Source organism: Diaphorina citri, unplaced genomic scaffold, assembly GCF_000475195.1.
Source record: "Diaphorina citri unplaced genomic scaffold, Diaci psyllid genome assembly version 1.1 scaffold1724, whole genome shotgun sequence".
NCBI lineage: Eukaryota > Metazoa > Arthropoda > Insecta > Hemiptera > Psyllidae > Diaphorina > Diaphorina citri.
In genome coordinates this window covers 12,732-29,659 of record NW_007379150.1, presented here as the reverse complement: position 1 = coordinate 29,659, position 16,928 = coordinate 12,732, and the positions used below count along the sequence as shown (strand labels likewise).

Here is a 16,928-nt window from a genome sequence, read left to right as displayed (position 1 = left end):
TCCCGATCCGACCTTTTGGATATTTGCGGCAAGCCTTAACAAGTACCCCGAAGTTACGAGATAAGCCCGGAGAGGGATTTCCCGTAAATCCCGAGGATATCCCTGTGTGTTAAAAAAGGGCAAGCATTTCCTCTTCACTTCTATATTCTAGGGTTTTACCGGAATCCCTAGGTTCAATCAAAAATTGGTCCTTCTCCTGGTAAATGTATGGGAACATCAGGGATAATTCCTAGGTTCTTTTACCGGAAGAGCTAACTAGTAGGTCCGGCCTTATCTGCCTCTTGCCCTGTTCCAAAGTTTTTTTTTTACAAATTTAAATTGGTGCTTTCGGAGGGGGAGGGGGGAAGTGATTTATTGGTATTCTCGTGTATTCTTACTACCTGGACGAATTAGAATGGTGACGTAGAGGAAAAATGGTGACTCCATGTTGAGCTAGCACATCCATGAGATCACTGAAATCTGAAAAGCATGTGGAAAAAATGTAGATAGTAAGAAGAGAAAACAAATCAAGCGCAATTATATCAGTAAGATGGATGAGGAAGAAGGATACAGAAGAAAAGAAGAGAAAAAAATACCTACCTTCCAAAAAAAACTAAAAACTAAACCAGAAAAAAAAAAAAAAAAACTATGCGAAAATAAATGGAACCTAAAGAAGAAGATCCATAGAGAAAAAGAACAAAGAAAGAAATTTGCAAAAAAACACAATGACATCATAAATCAATATCACACCAGAAACAAAATTCTTACAAACAATAAAAAATAACTTATAGGGTAGTATTAAATAATCTGAATAATGTAGGCACTCACTGCTCACACTTATATTAGTATTGTGCTCACACTTATGTGATTGTATTATAGCCCATATAGGTAATCTAAAGAGTTTTTCAACATTAGAAATAATATTCATGTTTATAAAATAAAATTTATTCAAGTATGTATTAGCTATCTAAAATATTTTTATCGGCCGACCAAAGCTGTAGAGTAGAGTATTAGCTATCTAAAATATTTTTATCGGCCGACCAAAGCTGTAGAGTAGATATTATGTCATGTCGTTTGATTTTTACCCGAAGAATTTCATAACTCGCGCGAATCGCGTGTGGCGTTGGCTCCAAAGTTGGACAGAATTGGCTATTTGGTTCACCAACAAAGGTCATTTAGAGTCTTCTTTTTTCATGACGTGTTCTACATGTTTGTGTTTACAGTCGAACGTGGTTAATTGAGAACCGAAAGACCGAAACTAAAGATATTGAATGCCATTTTTGTACAAATTAAATAAATTCACAACGGGCGGGAATCGAGCCTGAGACCTAGTGGTTACAACTTAAGGACCGTTCCCACTTGTCTCATTTAAATTATATTCCCTACAAGAACAATCGAATGAAACTCACGTGGGAACGGGCATCTACAAGGCAGGCGTGCTATACCCTGCAAGTTAACCAGGCTGGCATTGATAGCTTATTGTGGTCAAATTCTCGAACCACATTGAGGATAAAATGGCATACCTAGGCTGGGATTGAACCCAAGCCTTCTTGATTACCAGGCGAGTGTCTTGACCACTACACCACGCAGGTTATGTTCCTACTAGATCTGTTTCCATTTTCCATTTGTCTAAAATGGAAGCAGACCATACCGATCGGCAAATGCCGAGTGAGTGGAAACGCCCCATTATTTTAAAGACAAACCACCTACAGGTACACTAGGTACGTAAGTATAATCTGTAAAATTGAGGAGCTAGCGGTACGTACGTATTATAATCTATTGCATTGGTGAAGCTAGGTAATTGACCAGAGTAATAGGCCTGGGGTTGATTAAGAGATATGATCAGACACCGGATCAAATCTTGATTAAGGTGTTCTTTTTGAAAATGTAATTAATAAAATCAACACCTCCAAGAATCGAACCAGTGCCGGTTCTAGGTAAGTCTCACGCGCACGTGTGTGTGTGTGTGTTTTTTTCTCAAGAGGTTTGATAGAGGGAACTGTAACTGCTGAGGTCTTATCGTCCCGAAATCGAAGAGAGAAGGAAGACAAGATGGAAGAAAGCCAGCCATCCCGAGAACGAGCATTACCCGCCCCGGGCGGGAATCGAACCCGCGACCTAGCGCTTACAAGGCAGACTAGACTGGCTCAAAAGTGATTTCAAAACGTATGTCACCTTAAAAGTCTCGGAAGTCAAAGCAACTTCCTACGGGTCAGTCTAGTTAGCTTGGAGGGTATAACGCGTCTGCCTTGTAAGCGCTAGGCCGAGGATTCGATTCCCTCCCGGGGCGGATTTTACCCTGAACGGATAATGTTCGTTCTCGGAACGGCTGGCTTTCTCCTATCCTGTCTTCCTTCTCTCTTCAATTTCGGGACGATAAGACCTTAGTTACAGTTCCCTCTGTCAAACTTCTTAAAAAAAAAAAAAATCCCCCTCTCACCTGATCCAGCATCCTCGATGTCCCGGTATCTTCCGGACAGGTATTTCTTCGACTCCAAATCTGCCGCCGTCATGTAGTCCACATAGGACTTCGCTCCTCCACCGTTCACATCGTAAACCTTCGTCTCATCCGGACTCAGATCCTTGTGTTTCTGGCCACCGCTGAAACCGCTGTTAAATCCGCTGGTTGTTCCTTTGAAACCGTTGCTTCCACCGCTTCCGTGTTGAAACGCATCAAACGTCTCTCGTGGTTCCGAAGCGGCGAGACTCAGATCCTTGTGTTTCTGTCCACCGCTGAATCCGTTGGTTGCTCCGCTGAAACCGCTGTTTGCTCCGTTGAACCCGCTTCTTCCGCTTGCTTGAAAGACATCAAACGTCTCTCGTGGGTCCGAAGCGGCCAGATCCAAATCGTTTATTCCGGTGAAGTAAGGGTTGAGGAACTTCTGGTTGGGTGGTATCGCGCGGTAGTAAGCATTGCTGGCGGAGTTATGTTGATCCATTTCCATTTGATGCGCGGATGGCTGGTGATGAACCGACCGAAGTTGGGTTGGTCGAGAGTGGTCGGGAGTGTTGACTGGAATTGGACAAATGGATGATATTTTATTACTAACTTGAGGACTGAGGACCTTTCATTTTAGAGCGTCTAGAAGTAAGTTAGAGGGTTTTCCCCCATCAATATTTTTATACCACCGTGAGACCATTCCTTTCCCACGGACAGGGAAAGAGTATCAGTATACTCGTGGTTGGGTGGTATCGCGCGGTAGTAAGCATTGCTGGCGGAGTTATGTTGATCCATTTCCATTTGATGCGCGGATGGCTGATGATGAATCGACCGAAGTTGGGTTGGTCGAGAGTGGTCGGGAGTGTTGACTGGAATTGGACAAATGGGTGATATTTCATTACTAACTTGAGGCCTGAGGACCTTTCATTTTAGAGCGTCTAGAAGTAAGTTAGAGGGTTTTCCCCCATCAATATTTTTCTACCACCGTGAGACCATTCCTTTCCCACGGACAGGGAAAGAGTATAAGTATAAGCAGTGCTTTATTTAGACTGTCAGCTTAGAACAAGTTCCAGAACAAGAGCAATAATAATTTGACCACTACATCACTGCAACAGGTGGTATCGTGATCTCCATAACTTGAACAGGTATGTAGTTTGCTGACCTTAAAAAGACCATGATTTAAAAATAATCTACAATGCCACTCACCTTTCTGGCCAAAAACCGCGAACGGTTCATGCGCGCTCTCCGCCAAGCTCAGATCACTCTGCGCCTGCGCTACTTTCCCCTTGTTCTGTTGCCTAGCAACCACGCTCGGTTGCCTAGCAACCATTTTGCGTACGTAGCGATTATCCGCGGCAGCCCCATTCGAGTCGTCCAAGTTAAGGACTTTGCCCTTCGGATTCATTCGGTAAGTTCCGGCGGGCGGGTCCTCCACTTGGAACCCCACGTGTAGCGGCACGCTGACTGCATCACGTGATGTGTAGGCGCCGTGTACGTCACGTCCAGACTGGACTTGAATGAGGGCGTTGTCTTGAAGGGCTCTTCCAGAGAGACCGTGTCCACCGTCGTTTTGAACGGGAATGACTTCGGAGCGGGAGAAGGTGGGGTTGTAGATTTGGTCCAGGTTGTGGATGCTGCGGGAGACGGGCTGGTAGTTCAGGATGCCTGGAATGGGAGAGAGCCGTTTTAGATGGAAATTTGTAATCTTCCTTTCTTGTTGAAGAATATGTTCCCCCTTGTGACAAAAAAAGTCCCCCTTGTGATTGGAAGCCAAAAACAAATTAGCGACATTTGTAATTCCAGACATTTGTAAACAAACAAACCAACATACCTAATCTTCAGCAAGAAAGGAAATTCGCTAATTTGTTTTTGGCTTCCAGTCACAAGGCGGACTTTTTTGTGACTGTTGAACTTCTATCTTCTAAATACCTATGTTTCATACAATCTCGTATAAAGTTATTAGGCAATCTGGAGTTCCTGATATATCAAGTCCCAGTTATACTATCTTCTCATTTTACAGCTTGAAAGTCACAGTCACACGCTAATGATGACATCTTGGGTCGTAACGAAATCTGGATTCTGGATTGCATGTTTTGCGAATGAGTCATAATTGGTCATTCGGAATGACCAATTAAAAGAAGGTCTTTGAAATCTTTAAATACCTTCTTCTCTTTCAATTTATCACGGGCTTTCGCGAATCTCGTTGGTAGGTAGGAGATCCCTCAAGAAGTAAAAAGTTCATTGCATTTTCGAAATAAACATAAACAAAATAATAAAAGTTGTAATAAGACCCAAGTTGAAAAGTTTAAGTAAAATAAACGGGTCTTTAACTCTGATTTCTATCTACCAATCTACCTTTTTTTTTCTTTTTTTTTTCAAGTTTTCGAATTGATTTTTAACGATTTCGTTTTGTTTTATGACCCAACACAATTTTAATTGTTTCGACTTGAGAAGAGTCCAATTTTAAGTATTTTGACCCTTTGGTGACTAATTAAACTGTAGTTTATATGTGTAGGTCACCAAAGGGTTAAGTTGTTAATTTTGTGTCAGAGATAATTAGGTACTTGAATTACTCTACCACGAGTAAGACTGATATGAGTCCTTCATTAGAGATTGTTCGTGTTAGGCCCTTAGGTCTATTAAAGATTATTTAAATGATCGCGTTTTGGTGATCTCCGTGATTTATAATCAAACTTTTTTTTTTGGCCATTATTGAATGTCTTTTTTTTTTTTTTTTTTTTTCTTTTTTTTTTTTCAAGTTTTCGAATTGATTTTTAACGATTTCGTTTTGTTTTATGATCCAAAACAATTTTAATTGTTTCGACTTGAGAAGAGTCCAAAATTAAGTATTTTGACCCTTTGGTGACTAATTTAAACTGTAGTTTACATAGGTCACCAAAGGGTTAAGTTGTTAATTTTGTGGCAGAGATAATTAGGTACCTACTTGGATTACTCTACCACTTAAGAGTAAAACTGATATGAGTCCTTCATTAGAGATTGTTCGTGTTAGGCCCTTAGCTCTATTATAGGTACCTTACATGATCATTAGTAATGTCATTACTAATGATGGAATTCCGGATTTTCTGATTTTTCATCATTACTTGGAAATAATGACATTACTAATGATTGTGTAAGGCTGTAAGGTACCTATTAAAGATTATTTAAATGATCGCGTTTTGGTGATCTCCGTGATTTATAATCAAACTTTTTCTTTGGCCATTGAATGTCGGATCTTTTAGGATTATAAATAGGTAAGAGAATGTGATAAGGGCATACATTCACAGGCAATAAAAATTAGTGGTCCATCAATTAGAAATAGTAGGCTTGATAAGGAGAACCAAAAGGCAGATATATTGTGCAGAACTTCAAAGAAATATATCTGCCTTTTGGTGAAGTTCTACACAGTATATCTGCCTTTTGGTGAAGTTCTACAGAATATATCTGCCTTTTGGTGAAGTTCTACACAATATATCTGCCTTTTGGTGAAGTTCTACACAATATATCTGCCTTTTGGTGAAGTTCTACACAATATATCTGCTTTTTGGTGAAGTTCTACACAATATACCTGCCTTTTGGTAAAGTTCTACACAATATATCTGCCTTTTGGTGAAGTTCTACACAATATATCTGCCTTTTGGTGAAGTTCTACACAATATATCTGCCTTTTGGTTCTCCTTATCAAGTTGATCCACAGAACTTATATATAATGACTGCTGAAACCCTCCAAGAGAAATGGTAGGTACCTATTTAAAAATAAAACCAAATCCTGCAATCTGGTCACCTCCGTGGTCGAGTAGTGACCCTCAACTGGAAAGTACAATAGACTCGTGTGGTCTCTGTTATAACTTGTAAGCGCTAGGCTGCGGGGTCGATTCCCGCCCGGGGCGCATTTTATCTTGAAGGGATAATCTCTTCGGTTTCGGGACGATAAGACCTTAGCAGTTACCAGTTCCCTCTATCAAAACTCTTAAAATAACAATGATAATAATTACTGGAAAGTACAATAGACTCGTGTGGTCTCTGTTATAGCTTGTAAGCGCTAGGCTGCGGGGTCGATTCCCGCCCGGGGCGCATTTTATCCTGAAGGGATAATCTCTTCGGTTTCGGGACGATAAGACCTTAGCAGTTACAGTTCCCTCTATCAAAACTCTTAAAATAACAATGATAATAATCAACTCCAACAGATGGTCACCTTACCTTCATGGGTGATGATGAAGTTCCTATCAGGTCGTGACATGCGGTCATCCTATTACATATTGTTTTTCTTGCTTCTGTAATACGGAATTACTTTTGACAATGGTATTACGTAGATTTCCAACTTTTGTGCTGTATGGGTTACCTTCATGGGTGATGATGAAGTTTCTATCAGGTCGTGACATGCGGTCATCTCTGTTGTATCCCGTGACGGCAGTGTCGCTCGCCTCAGGGTGACTAATGGGCGTCAGGTCCTGGGCATTTGACGAGTCGACCATTGCATCAGCAGCATTTTTGATGCAGGAAACGCGCAGGGCAGAACAGTGACGGCAGTGTCGCTCGCCTCAGGGTGACTAATGGGCGTCAGGTCCTGGGCATTTGACGAGTCGACCATTGCATCAGCAGCATTTTTGACGCAGGAAACGCGCAGGGCAGAACAGTTGATTAGGAGGGAGGTGAGAAGTAACTTGATCATGGTGTTAGGGGGATCTGAAAACGGAAGAAAAGTGGTGGGTTTGAAATTCGGTCCGGAGCCAAATTTGGCCTCGATTTAGTAGACTATTGACCAGGGCCGTATTTAGAGGGACTCTCGCCTCTCTCCTCGACAAAATCCTGAATACGGTCCTGTTATTCACAACTATCCCTAGGGAAAATGTCACTTGATCATGGTGTTAGGGGGATCTGAAAACGGAAGAAAAGTGGTGGGTTTGAAATTCGGTCCGGAACCAAATTTGAGCTCGATTTAGTAGACTATTGACCAGGGCCGTATTTAGACTCTAAATTTTAGAGGGACTCTCGCCCCTCTCCTCGACAAAATCCTGAATACGGTCCTGCTATTCACAACTATCCCTAGGGAAAATGTCGAGCCCAAGGTAGCAATATCTAATCCTGAAATTCCTGAAGGACCAGAGTAGAGAGGATTGACCAAATTACTCAATGTGCAAAAAGGTCAAAAGTTTGTTGGTCAATAAAATCAGCATGAGAGGTATGGACCCTCAGGAAAGACGCCTTCTAACATTACCCTCACCCAGTCTGAGAGGGGTCGGGAAAAGTCAGCAGCCATCCGAATACCAACCACGCGAAACGTTGCTTAACTTCGGTATTTGGGACCTGGTGCGTTCAACGTGCTATCAATCAATCAATCAATCAATCAATCAATTTTATTTTGTACAAATATACAATTTTATTGTATGTGGTACAATGTTAAGATTAAACTAAAACTAAATCTATAATAATAAAATAATCTACAATAATATAATCTGTGATAAGCCCACCGTGTCTGCCATAATACCTATATTCTATAATCGTAGATAGTGTGAGTAGATAGTGAGAGAAGTGTGAGGTAGGAGACGAAGTGTGAGGTGGAAAATGTGATGTAGGAGACGAAGTGTGAGGTTTGAAACGTGATGAAGGAGGCGAAGTGTGAGGTGTGAAATGCGAGGTAGGAGACGAAGTGAGAGGTGTGGAATATGAGGTAGGAAACGAAGTGAGAGGTGGGAAATATGAGGTAGGAGACGAAGTGAGAGGTGTGGAATATGAGGTAGGAGACGAAGTGAGAGGTGGGAAATATGAGGTAGGAAACGAAGTGAGAGGTGGGAAATATGAGGTAGGAGACAAAGTGAGAGGTAGGAGACGAACGGTAGGAAACGAAGTGAGAGGTGGGAAATATGAGGTAGGAGACGAAGTGAGAGGTGGGAAATATGAGGTAGGAGACGAAGTGAGAGGTGGGAAATATGATTGCAGGTTAATGTGCCACTGCTAAGTCATTCCTAGTAAGTGGATGATTATGAGTACGTTCTCTCATCATCATCATCATCATCATCATCATCATCCGTATTCTCCGAAATTCTGCAGAACCTGGAAAATGGTCTTCGGTCTTCTTCTTCTTCTCCTCTTCTTCCATCTTTCTTCTTCTAATTCCTCTTACTCCTCGTCCTATTCTTCTTCTTCTTCTTCTTCTTCTTCTTCTTCTTCTTCTCTTCTCTTCTTCCATCTTTCTTCTTCTAATTCCTCTTACTCCTGGTCCTATTCTTCTTCTTCTTCTTCTTCTTCTTCTTCTTCTTCTCTTCTCTTCTTCCATCTTTCTTCTTCTCTTCTCTTCTTCCATCTTTCTTCTTCTAATTCCTCTTACTCCTGGTCCTATTCTTCTTCTTCTCTTCTCTTCTTCCATCTTTCTTCTTCTAATTCCTCTTACTCCTCGTCCTATTCTTCTCTCTTTCTCCTCCCCTCTCTTTCTCTTCTTCCCCCCCCTCTCTCTCTCTCTCCCAGGTAGGTAGACAATAATTGAAATAGCAGAATAGCTTAAGGAACACACCTGGTTATCATCTTAAGGTGAATGATCCATCTGGTCTCTTGTGGAGCAGGTAATGGTTTGTAACACAGGTAGCACAGTGCTTAATGGAGCACAGAATATGGTACCTACAAATGATATAGTGATATACCTGTACAACCTATTATTATGTTACCTACCAATGAATCTAGTTATCTGCTACCTATTATTACAGAATAATGTCTGAATGGTAGGTTGGTAGCACCATTGTTGTTGTTATTCAATACCAAGTTTAGTTCCCTTCAGGGTGCATTACTCCTATAGTCTGGTACACAGGCTTATATTTTACGTAATTTCAAACATTTTCAGTGTCATCTACCCATTGTTTATCGGCTAGGTGTTGTTTACTTCGCTATCCCCTGAAGAGATTGTTAGTTGTTCTTCTTTTCTTCTTCTTCTTCTTCACAATAGTCCGTCCACTATACCTTTTATTATTAGTAATAATAAAGGAAGGACGGACTAAAAAATAGGCGTCCTGGTGAATCAGGTACACTTACCCTACATCACTGATTCACCAGGTATTGGTATAAGTAGGGCCATCGGCTTTAATAAACGCCCTTGATCACTGCGACCTAATTCGATCTTTTGATATCAATGTACTTAATTTCAAACATTTTCAGTGTCATCTATACCCATTGTTTATATCGGCAGCTCTAGGTGTTGTTTACTTCGCTACCCCCTGAAGAGATTGTTTGTTGTTGTTCTTTTCTTCTTCTTCTTCTTCTTCTTCTTCCCAAATCAAGGCCTGAGGCTGGGGAGGTCTTTCGAAATATCCGTGTATGGAGTCTAGGGCCCTAATCAGGACCACCCCCCTCGAGATCAATTTTTCTCCATTACTGTGTAGGCCAGGCCCTGAAAATTTGGAACCATCAAATTTGGTTTGCCTCTCTGTTAGTTCGAAGACTTCGAAGGGTTCGTCCGATTTTTGGGCAAACTTGGTGAAATTTATTTGATTTTAATAGGAAACTTTGTTGATTAGAACAATCGGTGGCGTCCCAAAACCCCCCCCCCCCCCCCCTCACGAGATCAATTTTTCTCCATGACTGTAGGCCAGGCCCTGAAAATTTGGAAACATTTAGGTAGTTTGCCTCTCTGTTAGTTCAAAGGGTTCGTCCGTTTTTTTGAGCAAACTTGGTAGAATTTATTTGATTTTAATAGGAAACTTTGCTAATATAGAACAATCGGTGGCGTAGTGGTCAAGACGCTCGCCTGGTAATCAGGAGGGCGTGGGTTTGATTCTAGCCGAGGTATGGGATTTTATCCTCATTTATTTGAGAATTTGACCACATAATAATGGAGCTCTAAGGGTTAGGTGGTAGAGAACGCCTAAGGCGTTGACCTCGCCTAGTGGTTGCTTTCCACTCAAGAGTCTATTATTATTATCGGTGCCCCACAAGGATCCTCTTTGCGAGTTCCACAGGTCACTGGCCTAGTCAACTAGTCACTGACTGCATAATAGTCATAGTCATAATAGTAAGAAGTACATCTGTGTGGTCATCCAACAAGAACCGAACCAGTATAGGTACTCTAAGTAGGTAGATACCTACCTGCTAGGTACTATTCACTATAGATCACTTGTTTATGCAACTATTGTCAGATACATAAGTAAAAATCGGGTGTGAACATCACACGACTTTCCTCATCCTATTGAATGATGCTTATTTTGGGTGTTCTTGTTCTTACAGCCAAACTTTTACAATATCTCTAACCGTTTAGTCGGTATAGCTGAAAACCGCCAAAAAGCGGTCAATATACCGCCAACCTTCAAGAAGTTCTAATAATATCGGATTCCTTAAGTTCTTTCCAGGCCATCAGCAACCTGTACCACCCAAACCCTTTAGTCAAAGAAATCCAAGAAAGATCCTCGAACTCACAAATCTCCTTCAAATTTCTATGGTGTCCAAGCCATGTTGGTATTTCTGGAAACGATCAAGCTGACGCGGAGGCTAAAAAAGCGACAAGCGAACCTATTACCAACCATTCTCTCCTTCTAGACGAAATTAAATCCCTAACTAAGAAACATTTCTACCAGAAATGGAATACCACTTGGTCCAATATTAATCCCAGTGAAAACAAGCTTAGGAGAATAAAATCCACTACTACCCCTTGGAAAACCTCGTCTCAAAAAGCACGATTAGACGAAGTGTGCCTTATGAGAATGAGAATTGGCCACACCAAAATTACGCATTCACACCTGTTCAAAAGAGAAGAAAGACCGATTTGCGACTCCTGCCACGAACCTTTAACAGTGGAACATATAATATTGCATTGTAACAAGCTAAGATTTAGACCGCCCTCGTTCCTCGGTAACTCCCTAGCTAATATCCTGTCAGACAATCCCGACTCCATTTCATCCCTGAAACGGAACAACTTTCTAAAACATATGTAACCTTTGTTTCTTTAAATCCACTAATGGCTGATAATTAATTGCTAAATGTGTAATAAATAAATAAATAAATAATACCGCCAACCACAGCACCCATCTCATCAAAACGTTTTGAGTGCATCCTTGTCACATTTGTAAACTACATACCAAATTTCAAGTCTCTAGCTCATACCGTTCCCGATATATTGTTAAATTACACCGAAAACCTGCCACTTAAAAGAAAGCCATAAAAAAAAAAAAAACGCCAAAAATACACTACATAATATATTACAGTTAGGTATAGATTTAGCTGACGATTATGTCAATATTAAGAAGAATCTACGCAGGACATATTATCAGATCAATATGGACAATTGGACACTGTCAACAACTTAAATGACAGTCTGACGGACAGATTATGTAATAGGTACAGTACAGTACATAAAAAAGAGGTAAAAAAAAAAACTTACGTACCTACCTAACAATAAAGTAATAAAAATACCATTATCATATTAGGAATCTAGAGAGATGATCACAAGACCTCATTGTCCAAAATAAGTCAGAGCAGAAATAAGTCAAAGCAGATGTACCTACCTACATCCGATTAGATAAAATGCATCTTAAATCGGAATAAGCCATATAAAATCGGAATAATTGCATAAATAGTTAACAAATGGTATATACCTACCTATCGGTATAGAAGCCGAAGCTTGTGTCACGGAATTTGTTCGTTTTGATCCAGTTAAGTGTCAAGTGGACATTATTCCACTAGTCTTGTGTCTCGATTTAATAAACTGGTAGTGGACGAATCGATATAATAGAATGGATAGTAGACGGGTAGTTCAATAGTGGACCAATTGATATAATAGAATGGTAGTGGACCAAGTGAGTGGACATTACAAGTGTTCTACTACACTCTAGATGTGTTTCAACGGGGAGTCATTGACACTTGACAGACAGGTGATGACGGAATACTTATACCTAAATAAATCTCATTTCAATGTGGACAAGCGATAGTGAAATATGAAATATCCTATTAATCCTATGTGCATTTGAGTGCCTCTATCACAAATATCAAATAATAATATCACTACATTCATGGGCTGACTTTTTGAAGAGGATGAGGTCAGGAACTTGGCCTTATTTTTACAGGGAATGTTTTTGGTGGGATAAATAGTTACTACGTATAGAATAGAATAGATACGGACAGTAGGTCGTTAGCGCCTAGATAAATTTTTGCCTGCACCCTCAGACTGTCTGATAGACCTAAGTGTGTTCGTCCTAGGTCTGTCAGACCTCCGCGCCGGAGCGTGTGAGAAAAAGCTCGAGTGTTCGCCCTTTGCCCCAACACATCAGTTTTTGAAGTAAGCGTCGTGCGCGGAAAGCTCACCTGTTGTCCAGACAATAGCTATTCAGTATTCACTCACCTGATTGCTCTCACACTCGGAGTAATATATGAGGAAACACCTAGGGACAATACTACAATAAGTAGGTACATATTGAATCTAGATATTGTAGTAATGGATAAAAATATCAATCTGTGGATAATGTTCGTTCTCGGAACGGCTGGCTTTCTGCTATCCTGTCTTCCTTCTCTCTTCGATTTTCGGGGCGATAAGACCATAGCAGAGTTGCAATTGGGAAAATATTATTGATAAAAGGTCGATTCCTACGTAAAAAATTGTGAAAAATCCAAATCTGAGGTCAAAACTACGAAAAAGTAACCTTAAAAGGTCAAAAATTCAATTTTTAATTACCGCTCTAATGAAAAAGTTCAAAGACTTGTGACGTCAGATTTCACGTCAAAATGCGCAGAAACGCTTGCGCACAAACAAACAAAGCGAGAGTCATGAATTATGACGTCATCGCCTACGGGAGCGTATGCCGTGACGTCAAACTTCACGATTTACCGGTATTTTTGAAATCGATGTATCACGGTATCTAGAAGTCGTAGAAGAAAAAGAAAAATTCCGTTGGTCCTCATTTTTCCTGCTCTATGACTTTGAAACATCACCTAAGTAAGCGCAACTGATCTATTGTTCTGAAAAACCAATAAATGGAAACTTCACAAATAAAATAAATAAATAAATCAAATCAGCTTATTAAATACATCAGTTCCCAATGGATCACTGAATCCGGACTATCCGAAGGTGTTGGGTTCGATTACCGGCCAGGGCGGAAATTTCTCATCCTGTCCGGAAAAGAATGGTTAGAATGTGCATGGGTATGCAAGATAAGGGAACATTGTAAGTAATGCTGCAATGAACACCAACAAAGTTATGATATGGGTAGAATATGTAACATAAATTAACTGGCTAATAAAGAAATTACCCATTTATTTATATATTATTTATAATTTTATATAATTTTTCACGCAAGAGAAATTCAAAGATGAGCCAAATGTGATCTGGATGTTTGCGTTTCCGGTAAATCTGATGGTAATTGGCTCAGTAGCTACCTAAGTATGGTTACCTACCGGAATTGGGATTTTTTAAAGAGGTTTGACAGAGGAAACTGTAACTGATAAGGTCTTATCGTCCCGAAATCGAAGAGGGAAGAAGGACAGGAGAAAGCCAGCCGTTCCGAGAACGAACATTATCCGTTCAGGATAAATCCCCCGAGCGGGAATCGAACCCGCGGCCTAGCGCTTACAAGGCAGACGAGCTACCCCCTAGCTAACTGGCTGTGATGATGCTGAGATAAAGATTACACTGTTTAATCGATTTCCGAGATTCTTCATAATCTTGAAAATTGAAGCATAATATAATGTTATGGACATTGGAGTATGGATTTTGCCAAACCATGCATGCTCGGCAGTTAATGCTAGTATAGAAAGTCACCTTCACTTTCTATGTACTTAAGGAGATACCTACCACTATTAGAAGTCATTCGAAATTTTTTGGACGAATTTCAAATTTTGTTACCTATGCTTACACTTTCTAATACACTCTTACGAACAATAAATAAATAAAACAAATAAACAATAAAAAATTAACTCTCACTGATTTTATTTGAATAATAAGTAGGTACTTAAGGAGATACCTACCACTATTAGAAGTCATTCGAAATTTTTTGGACGAATTTCAAATTTTGTTACCTATGCTTACTACCTAGCAGTGGCCTCAAAGCGCGGGGCCCCCAAAAGCGCGGGGCCCGTGGCAGTCTGCCATTCTGCCTTATGGGTAATCCGGCCCTGTGGCTAATAAAGAAATTACCCATTTATTTATGTATTTATTTATAATTTTATATAATTTTTCACGCAAGAGAAATTCAAAGATGAGCCAAATGTGATTTGGATGTTTGCGTTTCCGGTAAATCTGATGGTAATTGGCTCAGTAGCTACCCAAGTATGGTTACCTACCGGAATTGGGATTTTTTTTAAGAGGTTTGACAGAGGAAACTGTAACTGCTATGGTCTTATCGTCCCGAAATCGAAGAGAGAAGGACAGGAGAAAGCCAGCCGTTCCGAGAACGAACATTATCCGTGCAGGATAAATCCCCCGAGCGGGAATCGAACCCGCGTTCTAGTGCTTACAAGGCAGACGCACTACCCCCTAGCTAACTGGCTGTGTTGATGCTGAGATAAAGATTATAATCGATTTCTCAGATTCTTCATAATCTTGAAAATTGAAGCATAATATAATGGACATTGCACTATGGATTTTGCCAAACCATGCAGGCTCGGTAGGTAATGTTAGTATAGAAAGTCACCTTCACTTTCTAAGTCCCGAAATCGAAGAGAGAAGAAAGACAGGATAGGAGAAAGCCAGCCGTTCCGAGAACGAACATTATCCCTTCAGGATAAAATCCGCCCCGAGCGGGAATCGAACCCGCAGCCTATTGCTTATAAGGCAGAAACCGAGCTAACTACATAGATTTCTTATGAGTGCCTGAAAACTCTATGACTATGCAATGTGCTAAGCATTAAACATAATTCATACCTGTTACAATCTTTTTTTTAAGAGATTTGACAGAGGGAACTGTAACTGCTATGGTCTTATCGTCCCGAAATCGAAGAGAGAAGAAAGACAGGATAGGAGAAAGCCAGCCGTTCCGAGAACGAACATTATCCCATCAGGATAAAATCCGCCCCGGGCGGGAATCGAACCCGCGGCCTAGCGCTTACAAGGCACGGGGACGCCATCGCCCCTGCATTACTGCGTACTTTTTTACCTAATATCCAGATTGTCTTTCTAAGTAGGAAGGACATTATTATACCACTGTACCTTGGTACTTTCAAAACTGGTTCAGATCAAACAACTAAAAATGAATAAAGAATATCTATAGACAAAAATGAAATGTGAATATAGCGCTCAATCAAAAAAAAAAAACAAAACAAAACAAAACTAAGAGATTATTTATTCACTGATTAAGATAATAATCTATCTACCTATTTATAAAGGGGTAGTTTTGTCTTGGGTATTGTTCCATTATGAGATTTACCAAGAGGGTTGAATCCAAGATTGCGAAATTCTATTCACATAATTATGTACATAATATGTATTATATGTATTATGTACAATATGTACATGTTATGTATAATATGTATGACAACTACCAGTTACACGCCATGATCGACGTTGCTTAACTTCAGTGTCCGATGGAAAAATAACTCCATGCTTTAGGACCTATAATAGGTAGTTACCTATAATTTTTGTTTCAAGAGGTTTGATAGAGGGAGCTGTAACTGTTAAAAGAGCTTTTCGTCCCGAAATCGAAGAGAGAATGAAGATAGGATAGAAAAAAGCCAACCGTTCCATGAAAAAGCATTATCCGTTCAGGATAAAATCCGCCCCGGGTGGGAATCGAACCCGCGACCTATTGCTTACAAGGCAGAAACCAAGCTAACGACATAGATAGATTTCTTATGAGTGCCTGAAAACTCTATGACTATGCAATGTGCTAAGCATTAAACATAGTTCATACCTTACAACCTTTAGTTTAGTAGGTATCCTTTATCTTTTCATTCAAATCAAACAAATCAAAATCAACGACCAACCTCGGTGGTATTGTGGTTAACACGGAGACGCCACCGCCCCTGCATTACTGCGTACTTTTTTACCTGATATCCAGATTGTCTTTCTAAGTAGGAAGGACATTAATATACCACTGTTCCTTGGTACTTTCAAAACTGATTCAGATCAACCTTAATGAGGAGAAGTCAAAGATGTTTGAACACAAAGGTTCACTTCAACATTTTCTATGGATTAAAAGGTACTCTTTGAACTCTGAAAGTCTGAAGTTGTGTTCCTGTACAAACCTCTTTGCCTGGTTCAAATTGAGTTTTGAACCAAATGCGTGTTATTTTTGCATAAGAAATTCCCCTCTCCTAAGACCTCTCCTATGTTTTATATAGAGCCAAAGGGTTCAGAGTTGAATGTGAACCACGCATACCTTGTACATACGATTTTGATGTTGAGACGAAGTGTGCCTTATGAGAATGAGAATCGGCCACACCAAGATTACACATTCACACCTGTTCAAAAGAGAAGAAAGACCGATTTGCGACTCCTGCCACGAACCTTTAACAGTGGAACATATAATATTGCATTGTAACAAGCTAAGATTTAGACCCTATTAAATTTCGTTCTTTTGATTTTTTCCTTGGGGGTTCAATGAAC

The 16,928-nt window shown here is 40.2% G+C and overlaps 1 protein-coding gene across 1 annotated transcript in view; it reads right to left on the bottom strand.

The window, feature by feature from the left end:
* LOC103517027 overlaps nucleotides 1–6,933 on the bottom strand; it is a 24,167-nt gene extending 17,234 nt beyond the window's left edge. The window contains exons 1-3 of the mRNA XM_017447298.2: nucleotides 6,759–6,933; nucleotides 3,626–4,084; nucleotides 3,161–3,288 (exon numbers count right to left, since the gene is read on the bottom strand). Coding sequence (XP_017302787.2) covers nucleotides 3,161–3,288; nucleotides 3,626–4,084; nucleotides 6,759–6,891 — 720 coding nt within the window. The 5' untranslated portion in view covers nucleotides 6,892–6,933. The remainder of the gene's footprint in view (nucleotides 1–3,160; nucleotides 3,289–3,625; nucleotides 4,085–6,758) is intronic.
* Nucleotides 6,934–16,928: the final 9,995 nt, after the last annotated feature.